This window comes from Nerophis lumbriciformis, linkage group LG18, assembly GCF_033978685.3.
Source record: "Nerophis lumbriciformis linkage group LG18, RoL_Nlum_v2.1, whole genome shotgun sequence".
In the NCBI taxonomy this organism is placed as follows: Eukaryota; Metazoa; Chordata; class Actinopteri; order Syngnathiformes; family Syngnathidae; genus Nerophis; species Nerophis lumbriciformis.
The window spans coordinates 13352559-13372891 of NC_084565.2; the positions used below are offsets into that span (position 1 = coordinate 13352559).

Below are 20333 nucleotides of genomic sequence, written 5' to 3' on the forward strand. Positions count from 1 at the left end.
GAGGGCAATCAGGTTTCTTTCGACAGTTACAGCCTTTGTTGGTTTTGGAGTCGCTCTGTCTGGGGGCCGACGGCTCATTTGCAATTGTTTTGTTGTGGTTTGAGATGATTTGTCGTATATTGTTCATGCAGCTGTAGCTCAATTTAATGTTGTTCTTGTTGAATACTTTTCTTAGGGTGTTGTCTTTGGGAAAGTGTTTGTCAATCAGATTGAGGAATTTGTGTCCAATGTTAGTTGAGACGTTTTTGCTGTATGGGGGGTTGTACCAGATGATGTCGTTTCGTTTTCTGTTCTTTTTTGGCTGGTTTCCTGGCGTGGGTTCATAGGTGAGGGTGAAATTGTATCCGCTTTCATCAAGGGCTTTTTGGCACGGGGGGGTTGCTTGGTCAAATTCAGCTTTGCTAGATGACAGCATCGATAGCCTTTTATTGATTCCGGTAGGTATTCTTTTCATGGTGGTGGGTGGGTGGTTGCTGTCATGGTGCACGTATTGGAGTGTTGTGTTGGGTTTCATGAATGGTTGGTAGCTGTTATTTCTCAGGTTGAAAGTGACGTCAAGGAAGTTGACGGTTTGCTTGTTGGCCTCAATCGTGATCCGTAGGCCGTTCTCTTTGAAAATTTGGCATATGCGCTTCTTGGTATTCTCGCTGCTCCTTGGCGAGGCGCGGCACACTGCCAGTCCGTCATCACGGTAAATACCAAGGTTCAGATTGAGGCTAGCGAGCTGGGAGAGGAGGAAACTCCCAACGAGTTCACACGTTTCTGCTCCGTCAAAACTTCCCATAGTGACGTCAAATGTTGCATTGTTCTTTTTTTGCCATGGTGTACTGTTGTGGATGAGAATGGAGTTTTTTGCGTGGATGATGATGTTTCTTTCGTTGCCTGTGATTGAGTCGTAGTCTGAGGCGAAGTCTAGTGCTTGAGTCAGTAGGTCTTGCGTGATGGAAGGGTAAAATTCTTCGATATCAAAGGAGATAAAGTTGTGCTGTTGTTTGTCTTGGATGTTGTTGAACCATTTGATTACTGCTGCTGTATTTCTCCATTGGTTGAGTGGTGTTTTGTCCTTGATTTTTGTGTTGACTCTGTCCAGGATTATTTTGCTGATTTTTCCTATTTCAGATTTAGTTGGGTTTATTAGTCGGCATGTTGGGTTATTTGCGAAGTTGGGTTTGTGGTCCTTCAATGTGATGAAGGCTTCCTTGTTGGCTGTGGCGTCCACCCTGTCCTCAATGTCCAGTTCAGCCGCGATCCTTTTATTTTCCAGGTGGATGTTCTGTAAGGTGTTGGGTTGCGCTTTTTTGTATGATTTGGTGATGCTTCTGCCCAGTAAGGTGTGATGTTCTGGTATGTCCATTCTGTAGAAGTTTGTGGTTTTATCGGCAGCTATGATGAGGTTGTTTACTTTCTTGATGCGCTCCTGGTCATTTTTCAGCTTGGTGAGGAGTGGGTTGCGGATTGGCTTGAATTTGACTGATTGTATCATTTTGAGCATGTCGTTCTCAAAATCCTTTAGTTCCTCAACTGTGGGTGGGTTCTTGGTAGATTTGAATCCGTAAGTTTTCTTTTGCGTTCCTTTTGTTTCAGGGTGGAGGAAAAAATGTGCTTTCCACCCACCCACTCTGTGCCCTATATAAACCATGGTATGCGAATGCTCCCATTAAAATCTCCTGATGATTGAGGGTACCCCCCCCTCATGAAACAGGCCTGTAGAGATGAAATAGTCTTGTGATTTTTTTCCCACACATACATATATTGCGCTCTACTACGGTATCGAGCACTATTTTTTGGATAACCTTATTAAGACATATACTCCGCTCCAAATTGACATTTGTTGAGCACTGTACGACGATCAGAAATGGAAAAATTCAACATCGACTACTCCACGAAGAACATTCCCATACCCGCGCAGAATGACTACAAGCTAAGGCTCATAGAAAAGACGGAACACTTCCTAAGAAGGATGCGGTGGAAAGCACATTTTTTCCTCCACCCTGAAACAAAAGGAACGCAAAAGAAAACTTACGGATTCAAATCTACCAAGAACCCACCCACAGTTGAGGAACTAAAGGATTTTGAGAACGACATGCTCAAAATGATACAATCAGTCAAATTCAAGCCAATCCGCAACCCACTCCTCACCAAGCTGAAAAATGACAAGGAGCGCATCAAGAAAGTAAACAACCTCATCATAGCTGCCGATAAAACCACAAACTTCTACAGAATGGACATACCAGAACATCACACCTTACTGGGCAGAAGCATCACCAAATCATACAAAAAAGCGCAACCCAACACCTTACAGAACATCCACCTGGAAAATAAAAGGATCGCGGCTGAACTGGACATTGAGGACAGGGTGGACGCCACAGCCAACAAGGAAGCCTTCATCACATTGAAGGACCACAAACCCAACTTCGCAAATAACCCAACATGCCGACTAATAAACCCAACTAAATCTGAAATAGGAAAAATCAGCAAAATAATCCTGGACAGAGTCAACACAAAAATCAAGGACAAAACACCACTCAACCAATGGAGAAATACAGCAGCAGTAATCAAATGGTTCAATAACATCCAAGACAAACAACAGCACAACTTTATCTCCTTTGATATCGAAGAATTTTACCCTTCCATCACGCAAGACCTACTGACTCAAGCACTAGACTTCGCCTCAGACTACGACTCAATCACAGGCAACGAAAGAAACATCATCATCCACGCAAAAAACTCCATTCTCATCCACAACAGTACACCATGGCAAAAAAAGAACAATGCAACATTTGACGTCACTATGGGAAGTTTTGACGGAGCAGAAACGTGTGAACTCGTTGGGAGTTTCCTCCTCTCCCAGCTCGCTAGCCTCAATCTGAACCTTGGTATTTACCGTGATGACGGACTGGCAGTGTGCCGCGCCTCGCCAAGGAGCAGCGAGAATACCAAGAAGCGCATATGCCAAATTTTCAAAGAGAACGGCCTACGGATCACGATTGAAGCCAACAAGCAAACCGTCAACTTCCTTGACGTCACTTTCAACCTGAGAAATAACAGCTACCAACCATTCACGAAACCCAACACAACACTCCAATACGTGCACCATGACAGCAACCACCCACCCACCACCACGAAAAGAATACCTACCGGAATCAATAAAAGGCTATCGATGCTGTCATCTAGCAAAGCTGAATTTGACCAAGCAACCCCCCCGTACCAAAAAGCCCTTGATGAAAGCGGATACAATTTCACCCTCACCTATGAACCCACGCCAGGAAACCAGCCAAAAAAGAACAGAAAACGAAACGACATCATCTGGTACAACCCCCCATACAGCAAAAACGTCTCAACTAACATTGGACACAAATTCCTCAATCTGATTGACAAACACTTTCCCAAAGACAACACCCTAAGAAAAGTATTCAACAAGAACAACATTAAATTGAGCTACAGCTGCATGAACAATATACGACAAATCATCTCAAACCACAACAAAACAATTGCAAATGAGCCGTCGGCCCCCAGACAGAGCGACTCCAAAACCAACAAAGGCTGTAACTGTCGAAAGAAACCTGATTGCCCTCTCAACGGGGGGTGCTTACAAACATCAGTTGTCTACCAATCTAAGGTAATACGCAAGGACATTAACACATCCGACACATATGTAGGATTAACCGAGGGAGAATTCAAAACCAGATGGAACAATCACAAGGCTTCTTTCAGGAACCAAAACCTGCGAAATACCACAGAACTCAGCAAACACATTTGGGACCTCAAAGACAATAATGTTGAATATTCAATAACATGGCAAATTCTTGCATCCAGCACACCTTACAATAGTGGTAATAAATGATGCAACCTATGCTTGAAAGAGAAACTGTTTATTATTTACCGTCCAGACCTGTCATCCCTCAACAAGCGCAGCGAAATTGTAACAGCATGCCGCCATAGACGGAAACACCTCCTAGGTAACACATGAGCCAATCACCACGCCCCTACGCCAGCCTGTACCCACCCACTCTGTGCCCTATATAAACCATGGTATGCGAATGCTCCCATTAAAATCTCCTGATGATTGAGGGTACCCCCCCTCATGAAACAGGCCTGTAGAGATGAAATAGTCTTGTGATTTTTTTCCCACACATACATATATATATATATATATATATATATATATATGTATGTATGTATGTATGTATGTATGTATGTATGTATGTATGAAATACTTGACTTGGTGAATTCTAGCTGTCAATATATTCCTCCCCTCTTAACCACGCCCCGCCCCACCCGCGGCCACGCCCCCCACCTCCCGAAATCGGAGGTCTCAAGGTTGGCAAGTATGCGTTTGGAAGGCAATTTAAAATAAATAAAGAATAGTGAACAACAGGCTGAATAAGTGTACGTTATATGAGGCATAAATAACCAACTGGTATGTTAACGTAACATATTATGGTAAGAGTCATTCAAATAACTATAACATATAGAACATGCTATACGTTTACCAAACAATCTGTCACTCCTAATCGCTAAATCCCATGAAATCTTATACGTCTAGTCTCTTACGTGAATGAGATAAATAATATTATTGGATATTTTACGCTAATGTGTTAATCATTTCACACATAAGTCGCTCCTGAGTATAAGTCGCATCCAAACTATGAAAAAAAACTGCGACTTATAGTCTGAAAAATACGGTACCTAAATTCAGTAAGCTAAATATAGCACTGATGTTTTTTCGGTCTGGTTGCCACTGGCAACACCGTCATCAGTCCTGTTATGGTGCCAAGTTTCCATACCTATCCCTAATGGTCCTTTGATTTCCAGTAGAAATGGCAACACTGTCATTATCCAAAACATGCCCTGTTGAGTGACACCTGTTGTCAAATATTGTCTGCCTTGTTTCGTCGTATCCAGGAAGGACCACGAGAAGGCGGAGTTTGAGGTGCACGAAGTTTACGCGGTGGACGTCTTGGTCAGCACAGGCGAAGGAAAGGTCAGTGGCCTGACGCCGTAAGATTATTTTGAATTTGCGCCGAGTGCCGGATTGAAGATCCCCTCTTCTGACATCAGGCCAGAGATGGAGGTTTGAGGACCACCATTTACAAGAGGGACCCTAGTAAGCAGTACGGCCTGAAGATGAAGACTTCCCGTACGTTCTTCAGTGAGGTCGAGCGGCGCTTTGACGTCATGCCCTTCACTCTCAGGTGAGAAAACTCGAACTCGAGATGGAATCGTGAAATGTTACCGATGCTTCTGACCGTTTCCCCCAGGGCGTTTGAAGACGAGGCCAAAGCCCGGCTGGGAGTGGTGGAGTGTGCCAAGCACGAGTTGCTGCAGCCCTTCAGTGTCCTGCACGAGAAAGAAGGTAAAAGTGTTTCCCTCCCAATGTGTTGTCTTCTCTTCCACACACGCTGATCTTCCACCTCTCTTTGTGTCCTTGCTCGCAGGGGAGTTGGTAGCTCAGTTTAAGTTCACCGTGCTGCTGATGCCCAACGGCCCTCACAGAATCACCAACGGCCCCTTTGAGCCAGAGTTGTACAAGTCGGAGCATGAGGTCCAGGACCCAGAGCTAAAGGTACAAGTCAGCTTTACAGAGGACATATACTGAAACATCCAAGGACCAAAGGGGGCCAGTTTGATTTTTGTTTTTGTAAACAAGCTAAATCCTTTCATGTTTAATTATATTTTTAGACTAGTGTTCTATAGGGCTGCACGATTAATTGACATTGAGGTTTTAATTAGTGCGATAACTAGGAGTGTAACGGTACGTGTATTTGTATTTAACCGTTTCGGTACGGGGGTTCCGGTTCGTTTCGGAGGTGTACCGAACGAGTTTCCACACGGACTAGGGATGTCCCGATCCAGGTTTTTGCACTTCCGATCCGATACCGATATTGTTTTTGCACTTCCGATCCGATCCGATACCGATACTGACCGATACCGATACTGGCCTATCCGAGCATGTATTAAAGTTTAAAGTTATTTAGCCTACTTAGTTGTCAGAATCATGTTGAAAAGGGTTTTAGTACTCTTGATAACAACTAGCCAGCTGAATTAGGGGAGTTTGAATAATACACAATGGTTGGTAACAAGAAACTGACCTGTTTATTCAAGGATAAACACAAAATAGACAAAATTATACATGACAAACAGAAATGGCATCATTGAAACTAGGGCTGAGCGATATGGCCTTTTTTTAATATTGCGATATTTTAAGGCCATATTGCGATACACGATATATATCTCGATATTTTGCCTTAGCCTTGAATGAACACTTGATGCATATAATCACAGCAGTATGATGATTCTATGTGTTTTGATTGATTGATTGAGACTTTTATTAGTAGGTTGCACAGTGAACTACATATTCCGTACAATTGACCACTAAATGGTAACACCCGAATAAGTTTTTCAACTTGTTTAAGTCGGGGTCCACTTAAATTGAAGTACAGATATATACTATCAGATATATACTATCATCATAATACAGTCATCACACAAGATAATCACATTGAATTATTTACATTATTTATAATCTGGGGTGTGGAGGGGGGCGCTGGACGTAAGTGTCAAAAAGACAGCCAAAAGAGTTTGATATGAGAATAAATCTAAAGTTAAAATATAGGGTAGAAATGCACCCATTTGCAGGAAATGTAGTCGTGATTTTCAAAATTTTCTTTCAAGGCTTGCATGTCTACATTAAAACATTCTTCTTCATACTGCTTTTAAACTTTCATGCAGAGAAGGAAATCACAACAAAAAAAAATCATTAATTTTTTCATGCGGTGTTGATCTAGAAATTTTTGCCTCGGCATTTTGATGGTGTGAACGTGTGGCACCGAATGGAGATAAGCGTCTCGACAGACGTTATAATATTTGAACAATGATGACGAAAACTGTTTTCTCTGTAGTGTCCGTGTGTCGAAAATTGTTATGCGCTTATTTTTTCATTTGATTTTGTGCATGGCATATAATTGCTATGCGCAGAGGACGTTTGAGCAGTGCGCAATTGCACAAGCGCGCACCTTAGAGAGAACGTTGGTCACACGGCTGCGCTAGCATCACAGCTAACGTTGGCCATGCTGCTACCTCTCTGCTGGGAGAGGACGTATACGTATGTGACGTATGACGTGACAGTATGTGACGTATGGCGTGACAGTATGTGACGTGTGTAAGAAGGTGCGCTTGCTGTCTGTGAGAGGGAGACACAGGAAAGAGTGAGAAGAGCCTGTCGTGTAATGCCAGCAGCTAAAAGCAACTGCGTGAGAATCCACAGACCTGTGGATGTGTTGAAGGTGTGCTGGAAAATGAGAAACAGAAATTAGGGAGCAGCAGAAAAGTGGAATGTATTATTTAAATAGGTGCGTTGGAAAACACAGAGCGGAGTTTTTTTTTTAACTGGATCGGCATTTTCCCATGCCTTGCCGATACGCATTTTTTGGCAAATATCGGCGGCCGATCCGATCCTAATATCGGATCGGGACATCCCTAACACGGACATACAGGTATTAAGTAGCGTAACGCACGTTGTGTAAACAATGCACACCGAGGCACAACACACGGCATGCTAGCAGCTAACGGGCTAGGATAGACTGACCATACGTCCTCTTTTCACCGGACATGTCCTCTTTTGCGGGGCTGTCACGGCGGAGTTTCTTAAATGCCTCAAATGTCCGGCATTTTGAGTAAGGGTTGCGTGTATTTTCAATGTACTGTAGCGTCCAGAAGAAGTGCACACCAAGTCTGACGCTCTTTTTAAACTTTTATTGAGCAACTTATACTAACACAGCTCAACTTATCTCGTTCCTTCCACACGCACATCTACCCTCACTCCTCATTTCCGCAACAACGCTTCCTCCTTCTTCGCCAATCACCTTACAGGCGTGCTACGTTCACAACAATAGGGATTCTAAATATCACTCTCAAGAACACAACATCAACTTCAGCAGGTCGTTACACTACGTTCAGGGTTAAGAAGGGGTTAAAAACAAAACAAATTGTGCGTGCAGCAGCATTGGTGAGGGAGGGGCAGAGACAGAGAGAGAGAGAGAGAGTTATGATAAACGCGCAGGCTCTGCTTTTTATCCATAGATTTATCACATTTAATTTTTTATTATCTATAGCAAGGGTGTCAAAAGTGTGCTCCGGAGGCCATTTCCGGCCCACAGCTAATGTTTTAAAGGCCCACGGCACATTCTAAAAATACTATTCAAATAAACAAAAACATAACAAAAGTGAAATAAAAAAGCTTAAAGGTTAAATGTCATTTAAAAAAAGTTGCAATGTTGACTAATAAAACAAAGCTGTTTTTTTTTCCTTTCAAACTGTCATTGCTCAAAACATAATATTGAATCAAAATCAATGTTATTATGAATTATTGACCTATCCAAGGTTCCCATTACTTCACATGAAATATTCCACTAAGAAAAATATTTTTGGTGGAAGATTTTGCAAATTTGGTAAATAAATAACCTAAAAATGTATATTTTGTTGTTTTCTTACTCTACCGAAAATGAACCGACCCGTGATCTCTAAACCGAGGTACGTACCGGACCGAAATGTTTGTGTACCGTTACACCCCTAGCGATAACGTAATCGCAATATGCGTTGTTTTTTAGAGTGACGGACACGTCCAATCACAATTGTTGAGTTGCGCGTTTATTCATCATTTGCTAACCTAACCTACTCAGTGGCCTAGTGGTTAGAGTGTCCGCCCTGAGATCGGTAGGTTGTGAGTTCAAACCCCGGCCGAGTCATACCAAAGACTATAAAAATGGGACCCATTACCTCCCTGCTTGGCACTCAGCATCAAGGGTTGGAATTGGGGGTTAAATCACCAAAAATGATTCCCGGGCGCGGCACCGCTGCTGCCCACTGCTCCCCTCACCTCCCAGGGGGTGAACAAGGGGATGGGTCAAATGCAGAGGACAAATTTCACCACACCTAGTGTGTGTGTGACAAGCATTGGGACTTTAACTTTAAACTGGCAGAAAGAGGTCTCACTCTGTGCGTCGCTCTCAGCACCTGAGCGCCTTTATTCAACTGTAGAATTAACTGAACGTAGTGAGCCCTCTTTTCAGTCATCCACAATCTCAGACCGCCAGGTTTACCGTATTTTCCGCACTATAAGGCGCACCGGATTATTAGCCGCACCTTCTATGAATTACATATTTCATAATTTTGTCCACCAATAAGCCGCCCCGGACTAAAAGCCGCGCCTACGCTGCGCTAAAGTGAATGTCAAAAAAACGCTGCGCTAAAGTGAATGTCAAAAAAACAGTCAGATAGTTCAGTCAAACTTTAATAATATATTGAAAACCAGCGTTCTAACAACTCTGTCCCAAAATGTACGCAAATGTGCAATCACAAACATAGTAAAATTCAAAATGGTGTAGAGCAATAGTAACATAATGTTGCTCGAACGTTAATGTCACAACACACAAAATAAACATAGCGCTCACCTTCTGAAGTTATTCTTCATTCGTAAATCCTTCGAATTCTTCGTCTTCGGTGTCCGAATTGAAAAGTTGCGCAAGCGTGGGATCCAAAATGGCCGGTTCCGTCTCGTAGAAGTCATCGGGAGTCAGTGTCGCTGTTGTTCTGTGAATCCTGCCTTCCGGAAAGCTCGGACCACAGTTGTGACCGAAATATCTGCCCAGGCATTTACGATCCACTGGCAAATGTTGGCGTATGTCGTCCGAGGCTGTCTGCCCGTCTTAGTGAAGGTGTGTTCGCCTTCGGAGCTGTGTGAAAAAAGCCACCCGGCCTCTTCGCGTAAACTTCCCTTAACCACTCGCTCATCTTTTCTTCATCCATCCATCCCTTCGAGTTAGCTTTTATGATGACGCCGGCTGGAAAGGTCTCTTTTGGCAAGGTCTTCCTTTTGAATATCACCATGAGTGGAAGTTAGCATGGCAAGCTAGAACCACAGTGAAGGATGACTTCTCATTCCCTGTGGAGCGAATATTCACCGTACGTGCTCCCGTTCCACAGTGCGGTTCAGTTGCTGTGAAATACGGTAGTAATCCGTGTGCGGATGGAGAGATTGCGTCTTTTTATGAACCGGATCGTTTAGTAGGAGCCATTTTGTGGTCTTTACAGATGTAAACAGGAAATGAAACGTACGGTGATATCCGCGCGTTTTTTCTTCTTCTTCCGGGGGCGGGTGAAGCGCTTCCTGTTCTATGGGGGCGGGTGAAGCGCTTCCTGTTCTATGGGGGCGGGTGCTTTCCTTGGCGGTTGCTTGCGTAGAAGAAGAAGCGCTTCCTGTTCTACCGGGAAAAAAGATGGCGGCTGTTTACCGAAGTTGCGAGACCGAAACTTTATGAAAATGAATCGTAATAAAGCGCACCGGGTTATTAGGCGCACTGTCAGCTTTTGAGAAAAATTGTGGTTTTTAGGTGCGCCTTATAGTGCGGAAAATACGGTACACACACAGGAAGCACGGACAGCGAGCCTTTTTACTGCCGAGTGAGAAATTCCGCTAGTAACAAAAATTAAGAGGGAACAAATATGATTACAAAGTCAAATGTCCCGTGTGGTAATATTACTCCTTCAAATGGGATGGGCAATATGAGCCCATCAACACGGACGAATGAGCGGATACGCGGTGATCACGTGATGGCAACGCCTATCATAGTTTTTCTAACTGGGGAAAAAATGCACTTTAAGATGTTTAATATTTATTTAAATAAAATGAGTCGGTTGTGTTTTTTATTTATTTGGGATAGTTATTTACCTTCCAATTACAGTACAATGGTAAACAATTCAACAGTAATGAGAAATCATAGTTGTTGTTTTTTTTAATGGTTACATGAATTATGTTATTATTACATTACATTATAATCACTGAACAGTTTTTGTTAGGGATTTCCGATAATATCGGACTGCCGACATTATCGGCCGATAAATGCTTTAAAATGTAATATCGGAAATTATCGGTATCGGTTTCAAAATGATCGGTATCTGTTTCAAAAAGTAAAAGTTATGACTTTTTAAAACGCCGCTGTGTACACGGACGTAGGGAGAAGTACAGAGCGCCAATAAACCTTAAAGACACTGCCTTTGTGTGCCGGCCCAGTCACATAATATCTACGGCTTTTCACACACACAAGTGACTGCAAGGCGTACTTGATCAACAGCCATACAGGTCACACTGAGGGTGGCCGTACAAACAACTTTAACACTGTTACAAATATGCGCCACAATGTGAACCCACACCAAACAAGAATGACAAACACATTTCGGGAGAACAGCCGCACTGTAACACAACAGAACAAATACCCAGAACCCCTTGCAGCACTAACTCTTCTGGGACGCTACAATATACACCCCCCACCCCCACCTCAACTTCCTCATGTTATCTCAGGGAGAGCATGTCCCAAATTCCAAGCTGCTGTTTTGAGGCATGTTAAAAAAAAATAATGCACTTTGTGCCTTCAATAATAAATATAGCAGTGCCATGTTGGCATTTTTTTTCCCATAACTTGAGTTGATTTATTTTGGAAAACCTTGTTACATTGTTTAATGCATCCAGCGGGGCATCACAACAATGTGTTAATTCCACGACTGTATATATCGGTATCGGTTGATATCGGAATCGGTAATTAAGAGTTGGACAATATCGGAATATCGGATATCGGCAAAAATGCCATTATCGGACATCTCTAGTATCTATCGATTATTTCTTCAGTTTAAGAGTATGATGTATACCAGGGGTCGGCAACCTTTACCAGTCAAAGAGCCATTTTGACCAGTTTCACAAATTAAAGAAAACAATGGGAGCCACAAAAATCTTTTGAAATTTAAAATGAAATAACACTGCATACAAAGTTTTTTTTTTTTTGCTTTGTGCTATGTATAAACCAAGGGTCTCAGACACGCGGCCCACACCTTATAATGAAAATTGAATGTTAGTGCGGTCCGCGGGTTTTATATGAATGGCGCTTGACAGCGTCATACTTGTCAACCCTCCCGATTTTTCCGGCAGACTACGAATTTCAGAGCAACTATTCTCTCGAACGTGCAGTGATGGTACAGCATTTGGTGCCCATTACAATCAGCGTGCCAGCCCAGCCACACGTTATATGGGGCTTCTGCTTGCTCACGTAAGTGACAGCAAGGCATACTTGGTCAACAACCACACAGGTTACACTGACGGTGGCGGTATAAAAAACTTTAACACTCTTACTAATAATGCGCCACACTTTGAACCCACACCAAACAAGAATGACAAACACATTTCGGGATAACATCTGCACCGTAACACAACATAACCTAACTCTTCCGGGCTACATTATACACCCGCCCACCTCAACCGACGCACAGAGAGGGGGTGGGGGGGGGGGGTTAATGTGTGAGGGAGCAGGGTTGGGGTGGGGGCGGGGTTTGGTGGTAGCAGGGGTGTATAATGTAGCCCGGAAGAGTCAGGGCTGCATGGGATTCTGGGTATTTGTTCTGTTGTGTTTATGTTGTGTTACGGTGCAGATGTTCTCCCGAAATGTGTTTGTCATTCTTGTTTGGTTTTGGTTCAAAGTGTGGTGCATTATTAGTAAGAGTGTTGTTTTATATACCGGGTAGCCACCGTCAGTGTAACCTGTGTGGCTGTTGACCAAGTATGCCTTGCTGTCACTTACGTGTGCAAGCAGAAGATGCATACAACTGCGATAGGCACTGAAATCCGGAAGTCTCCCGGGAAAATTGGGGGGGTCGGCAAGTATGCAGCTGAGCCGCATCAGAGTGATCAAAGAGCCGACCCCTGATGTAGACAAAAGCTATTATGTTGGATCCACTATGGACTGGACTCTCACAATATTATGTCAGACCCACTCGACATCCATTGCATTCGGTCTCCCCTAGAGGGGGGGGGTTACCCACATATGCGGTCCTCTCCAAGGTTTCTCATAGTCATTCACATCGACGTCCCACTGGGGTGAGTTTTTCCTTGCCCTTATGTGGGCTCTGTACCGAGGATGTCGTTGTGGCTTGTGCAGCCCTTTGAGACACTTGTGATTTAGGGCTATATAAATAAACATTGATTGATTGATTGAAAGCTGAGTCTAATAAAGCCAATTATTTTTTTAAGTAAATTTTTGCATATTTTTCTAATGTGTGGCATTTTGAGACAAAAATATGTAGATTGACGGTCTAAAAGTAACACGTCTTCCTTCACTTGTTATTTTCGCTTATGCGTTAATGCGTCTAAAATACAAAATTGCAAATCGAATAGCAATTTTAGTGAGAAAAATCGCAATTAGGTTTTTTTTTCTCAAAATTGTGCAGCCCTTGTGTCTCACTTTGGACCCTATTTGGACTTCAGGAAATCTCTTACACTGACCCTTGTCTCTTTTCTAGACTTTACTACAGAGCTCTGCTAGCCGGAAAGCACAAAAGAAGAAGAAAAAGAAGGTACTTTTCTAACTGAAAACACGGATGACTTTTTTTTTTTTTCCCCAGACATGTTTATTAATAACTTAAAAAAAAAAAAAAAGTAACCTAATGATGTGTTTAGAACATGTATATAATAATAATAATAGATTTTTTTTTTGTAGAAAGCACTTTACATTGAGCAAACAACTTTAAAGTGCTACAGTGTATTGAAAAAAATAATAATAATAAAAAAATAAATAAAAATAAAAACAAAACTAGAACAGCCTAATAGCTAGAACTAGTATGCATATATCTATAAAAATGCCTTTTTTTAAAGAAGGGTTTTTAAGCCTTTTTTAAAAGCATCCACAGTCTGTGGTGCCCTCAGGTGGTCAGGGAGAGCATTCCACATATGGTTACAATGTTGACATCACATTTACAGTTTCACATTCTAACATGTCTTTTTGTTTGACGAAGAGTCACGACCCTGCGGCATAAATGACATGCGCTCCTTTTCCTCCCATGTCCCTCAGGCCACAAAGACGGCAGAAACGGCAGCAGGACAGCCAAGCGAGGAAACTGAAGCGGCGCAATAAAGAACGGCCTTCACAGTTCACAGCCATGCCAGAAGACCCCAAAGAGAAGCAACTGTCCTCCAGTCATTCTGAAGAACGGGTTTCACGATTACTCATGGGGAAAAAAAGAGCACCAGGGAGGGAAGAAAGTGAATATTTAATAACAGACATGTTTAATTGCTCAACCCTTTACTGCATTAACTGAAAACTCATGTCAATATTATATTGGCCATTAGTTGGAGGAACACAATTTGCTTTTTTGATTTCCAATTATGAGGGAATAAGCGGTAGAAAATGGACGGATGCAATTAATTGTTGGTGATGCTTTCAGGGGCTGTACGTTCTCCATTGAATATCTGCTCAATCATTTTGGCAGCAAAGTTATAACAGTCACATTTTGGAACCTTGAAATGTCTTTTTGTGTATGTAAATCACTGCTACTACTGATGAACTTCCAGAAAAGAGTTGGAAAACTGATTAATAATGTACACATAGTTGCGCAAGTGTAGAAGGTTCGTAGTGTCCGACAACTTGAGCGTCAACCATGTTTTATGAAACATTTGTTAAGGGAACAAACGCTAAATTTACTGCCATGACCTTCATGACGAGAGAAGCGGGAAAAGGTGTCGATGCTTCTGAAGTGATCATCTCTAAAGTTTTATTTTGTAGCTCAGTTCGTGGGCAAAAACGACTTTTCAAATGACAAACCTTTTCATACTCCTTTGTTTTCAATAAAGGCACATTTTTGCCTAACATTTATTCTTCTCAAATGTTTGTATGATTGCAGGAAGTATGTTGTTTTGTTTATTTACCCAGGTAGGTAGGTCTTTATTGTGATTGCACAGGTACAACGAAACTTTGTTTTCGGCACAAACCCGTTCAAGATTAGACAAAACAAACTGTACAGGGTTACAGAACAGGGCGCTCCGTAAAAGATGGGAAAAAGGTAAAACGCTGGGGAAGGATGAGTAAAAATATACAATCTAGACTGGGCTCCTAATAATATTGTGTTGGAGGAGTTGTGAATTAGGTACACCCGCAGTCTGCAGGTGTACCTAATGTTGTGGCCCTGCAGTCATTCACAACTCCTCCAACACGAACATTGTTGTTTTTGCACTTTTTGACTTGTTATGAAATAACTTTTTTAAATAGATTCAATCTTGCACGTGGAAAGTTTAAGTGTGGGATTTAGTTGATATAACACTCCCGTCAGGGGGTGCATTCTACGGCGGGGGTGCAGGAGGCGGGATTACTGCGAGCCTCAGCCAGTGTGTCTTTTGCAGCCGTTTTATGATCGCTCAGCACAAGAAATACGTTACACACATACAGTTGTTGACAAAATACACTGTACATTATATACCTCAGCTAACTAAATAAACTATGGAAATGTATAATATAGTTCATATAGCAATACGGTCTCACTGCACAGCAGGCCAGCAGTTAGCCGAGTCCGGAATCCATGTTGAGGCACTGAGTGACGTGCCTCAACTGGCTGCTGTTCACCGCACCGTCTCTTCTCAGTATTTGAACGGCAAATGTGAAAATTCAGCGATTTTGAATAAAAATAATCTAAAACTGGTGAAGTTAAATGGAAAATAACTTTATAGTATAATCACTGGATACATATAACAATTGAATTATTTTTTTTTTTCTTTTTACATGAGGCCCCGCCTCACCTGCCTCTAGTGACTGCACGTCACTGCCTCCAGGCAACTACAATCCTAAACTAACAATAATGTAAATAATTCAATGTATATACCCTGATGATTATCTTGTGTGATGACTGTATTATGATGATAGTATATATCTGAAAGTATATATCTGTATCATGAATCAATTTAAGTGGACCCCGACTTAAACAAGTTGAAAAACGTATTCGGGTGTTACCATTTAGTGGTCAATTGTACGGAATATGTACTTCACTGTGCAACCTACTAATAAAAGTCTCAATCAATCAATCAATTTTAAATTTTGGCCCACTCTGTATTTGAGTTTGACACCCCTGCCTTAGACATACTTGCCAACCTTGAGACCTCCGATTTCGGGAGGTGGGGGCGTGGTTAAGAGGGGAGGAGTATATTGACAGCTAGAATTCACCAAGTCAAGTATTTCATACATATATATATATATGTGTGTGTGTATATATATACATATATATATATATATATATACATCCTGAAAATATGCAAACAAAACTGTGTTTAGATAATTGATACTTCAAACTTGCATAAATAAATTTTAAGGAATATAACATAACTTGGCTTCTTTCTGAGAGCTTCAAAATGCAATGAATAAAATGCTAAAGTTGTTGATAAACAAGCAATTATTTTAATAATTAAATATGGTCATTTTAAATGAATTATTATGATAATTTAAAATTATTTCAAATATGTTTATTTTAATGTATAATTCTAATGCCTGGATGCAATAAGGAGTCAGAAAAAATACAAATAGAAATACAATAAATGTTGATGTTTTTAGCAAAATATAGTAAAAATGTATTTTATTTATTTATTTTTTTTATTAATAAATATATTTATTTTTAGGTAAGATAAACATAATAATACAATTTATCTCTTGTCTGGATGATTTAGTTCTTGTCACCCTGTTGTCATCCCGTAGTGAAAAGGCTGTCCTCACTCAGCCGGCTGAAAATCGGGAGATTTTCGGGAGAATATTTGTCCCGGGAGGTTTTCGGGAGAATATTTGTCCCGGGAGGTTTTCGGGAGAGGTGCTGAATTTCGGGAGTCTCCCGGAAAATTCGGGAGGGTTGGCAAGTTTGGCCTTAGAAGATGTCTATGGTTAAGGACTAGCTTTCTAATCGACCGCCATTTTGGCTCTGTGTCGTACGGGTAAACGGAGTAAAGGAGGAGCCTACTCAGAGCCACAATGGCCTCCTACGCTTTCAATGGAAGAGCCAATCACGGACGTTTCTCGCCGTCCAATCAAAAGCCGAGGGCGGAGTCATGGAGGGACTGTGTTGTGTTGTGGATTCCGCGTAGCCCCCCCCCCAAAAAAAAATCACAAAAAAGTGGGAGTTGACGAGCTAATTTGTTGTGTGTTTTCTTCCGTCGATTGGCAACTATTCTCGACGCACCACCCAGCCGCAGCCATGCCCGGGATAGAGAAGCTGCCAATAGAGGAGACGCTGGAGGACAGTCCGCAGGTAAAACAAACAAAAAAAAACCAAACACGCTAGCATGCTAACGCTAACAGCTCGCGATGCTAAGCTAACAGTAATTGTCAACCGCTAGCAAAAATAGGCTTTCATTGTTCAAGGCGCTCGCAATCTGCTGTCATGTGTCCAACGAAGCAGCCAGCGAAAATGACACGTTTTGGGAGTGCAAAATGACACATCAGCTGATGGATAATTCCATCCTGACGTTAGGGAGGCGTCTCCTTAGCATGCTGCTTCCTTAGCCGCCCGGCTAGCTTCTCGTCTGTTTTCCAGAAGAGAGACTTTATTTCCTGCTTATTTTCAAAGGTAATCCACATTTTCCGGAGAGCTATGGTGTACGGATCACAACAATGTTAGGAAGAATTAGGGCTGGGCGATACTGCCTTTTTTTAATATCGCAAAATTTTAAGGCCATATCGCGATACCCGATATATATCTCGATATTTTGCCTTAGCCTTGAATGAACACTTGATGCATATAATCACAGCAGTATGATGATTTTATGTGTCTACATTAAAACATTCTTCTTCATACTGCATTAATATATGCTACTTTTAAACTTTCATGCAGAGAGGGAAGTCACAACTAAAAAAAAAATCACTATTTTTTTCACACGGTGTTGATATCAAATCAAATCAACTTTATTTATAAAGCACATTTAAAAAAATGTACCACAGGGGTAGCCAAAGTGCTGTACAATGGGCAGGTTAAAAGATAAAACGAGTACCGAGCAAACACAACACAACACAAACAGAACACGATAAAAAATAAATAAATAAAATAGAATACATAAAAACAGGTTCACAGCAGGTGTATTATGGGGCGCCATTGCAGGATGGATATCACTCAGTGTTAAAAGCCATGGAATAAAAGTATGTTTTTAAGAGAGATTTAAAAACAGGAAGAGAGGAGGCTTGTCTAACACTCAGAGGTAGGTCGTTCCAGAGCTTGGGAGCAGCAACGGCGAAAGCTCTGTCACCTCTAAGCTTCAGCCTTGTGTCAGGGACCGTCAACAGCAGCTGATCGGCTGATCTTAAGGATCGGGTGGGACAGTAAGGCTGAAGGAGGTCGGAGAGATAGGTTGGCGCGAGGTTGTTTAGACATTTAAAAACAAATAAAAGGAGTTTAAAATTGATTCGATAACGCACAGGGAGCCAGTGAAGGGACGCTAAAATAGGGGTGATGTGCTCACTGTGGGTCTGTGTTAGCAGACGAGCAGCAGAGTTCTGCACGAGCTGCAGGCGGGCGAGGGAGGCCTGGCTAATGCCAACATACAGGGCATTACAGTAGTCAAGACGAGTCGAGATAAAGGCGTGGATTAATTTCTGAAGATCATGTCCTGATAGAAGCGGTTTCACTTTCGCTATTTGGCGTAATTGATAAAAGCTTTTTTGTACGACGCTGCTGATTTGTTTTTCGAATTTAAAATCTGAGTCGAACTTTACCCCCAGGTTTGTGACACAGTCGCTGAGATACGGGGTCAGAGTGCCGAGGTCAACGTTGGGGGAGGGAGAGCGACTTGGACCGAACAACATAACTTCTGTTTTATCTTCATTTAGGCTCAGGAAGTTAGCTGAAAGCCAGACTTTGATGTCGTGCAGGCAGTCAATAAGACGTTGAACCGTGTTATTTTGTGCCATGGGAAAATAAATCTGGCAATCATCGGCGTAAAAATGAAATGCAATACTGTACTTCCTAAAAATAGAACCAAGGGGGAGAAGGTAAAGCGCAAATAAGATTGGGGCAAGGATTGAGCCCTGGGGGACCCCATGTGGTAAAGGAGCTGTGGAAGACATAAAACTGTCTACTTTTACACAAAAACTCCTGTTGGTTAGGTACGACCGGAACCAGTTGAGGGCGGCGCCCTTAATGCCCACACAGTTCTCAAGACGAGTGATTAAGGTGGCGTGGTCGACGGTGTCGAACGCAGCAGACAGATCTAAAAGCACCAGGACAACATATTTACCAGAATCAGTTGACAGGAGGATATCGTTAAAAACTTTTAGAAGCGCTGACTCTGTGCTGTGGAGGGCTTTAAAACCGGACTGGAACAGCTCAGTGATACCATTATCCTCTAAGAAGGGCAACAACTGACTGTAGACAACCTTCTCTAATATTTTGGAAATGTATGGAAGATTAGAGATCTGGAAATGTTTGCCTCGGCATTTTGATGGTGTGGACGTGTGGCACCAAACGGAGATATTGACATGCGGAGTGAGCACTCTTCATTGTCTAGCGGGTGACTTTTCAAATGATGCTACATATTAGCAGTGTCGCCGAGTGTCCTGGGTTTGCCTATACAGTGTACTTATCTAATAAAATAATAAACGGGAGACATTAGAGCAGGTTCGGTAGCCACCGCTTCTTTAATGTCAACATCACACACCTCCTTCCACAACCACACACACCCTACATCACAGCCCTACGGCAACTCTGGAGGGACAAAACTCCTCCTTACCTAACACTCTCCGGTAACTTGGGACTAGGGATGTCATATGTGGCCAAATACTTTTGGCAATATGGTGTATTTCGGAATCATGTTTTCTATGTTTCGCAGTCTACTCGCTACTGACTCGCCTTGGACTAGCCCGTGTCATGGCAAACGATAGTTGTTTGTTAGTTTGTTCGTTAACAACATAACACAAAAAGTCATTGCCGGGTTACAATGAAACTTTCAATAAATATCCAAAATAGAATAAGGAACAAGTGATTCAAGTTTGGGGGTGATCCAGATAATTTCTACCAAGTTACGAGCATCAAATTCATATGTGAGTCAAGGCAGGTGGCCAAATACATTTGGCAATATAGTGTGTATATATATATATTAGGGATGTCACGATCCGATATTTGGATCGGATCGGCCGCCGATATTTGCCAAAAAATGCGTATCGGCAAGGCATGGGAAAATGCCGATCCAGATCCAGTTTAAAAAAAAAACTCTGGTCCGTGTTTTCCAACGCACCGATTTAAATAATGCATTCCACTTTTCTGCTGCTCCCTAATTTCCGTTCCGCATTTTCCAGCACACCTTCAACACATCCACAGGTCTGTGGATTCTCACGCAGTTGCTTTTAGCTGCTGGCATTACACGACAGGCTCTTCTCACTCTTTCCTGTGTCTCCCTCTCACAGACAGCAAGCGCACCTTCTTACACACGTCACATACTGTCACGACATACGTCACATACTGTCACGTCATACGTCACATACTGTCACGACATA

The 20333-nt window shown here is 42.2% G+C and overlaps 2 protein-coding genes across 2 annotated transcripts in view; both read left to right on the forward strand.

The window, feature by feature from the left end:
* LOC133617612 (proliferation-associated protein 2G4-like) overlaps positions 1 to 14689 on the forward strand; it is a 42281-nt gene extending 27592 nt beyond the window's left edge. The window contains exons 8-13 of the mRNA XM_061977692.2: positions 4906 to 4984; positions 5062 to 5195; positions 5262 to 5356; positions 5439 to 5566; positions 13345 to 13398; positions 13893 to 14689. Coding sequence (XP_061833676.1) covers positions 4906 to 4984; positions 5062 to 5195; positions 5262 to 5356; positions 5439 to 5566; positions 13345 to 13398; positions 13893 to 13955 — 553 coding nt within the window. The 3' untranslated portion in view covers positions 13956 to 14689. The remainder of the gene's footprint in view (positions 1 to 4905; positions 4985 to 5061; positions 5196 to 5261; positions 5357 to 5438; positions 5567 to 13344; positions 13399 to 13892) is intronic.
* A 2245-nt stretch (positions 14690 to 16934) lies between these two features.
* Positions 16935 to 20333, forward strand: part of appl1 (adaptor protein, phosphotyrosine interaction, PH domain and leucine zipper containing 1) — a 42674-nt gene continuing 39275 nt past the window's right edge. Inside the window, exon 1 of the mRNA XM_061977691.2 lies at positions 16935 to 17100. Coding sequence (XP_061833675.1) covers positions 17047 to 17100 — 54 coding nt within the window. The 5' untranslated portion in view covers positions 16935 to 17046. The remainder of the gene's footprint in view (positions 17101 to 20333) is intronic.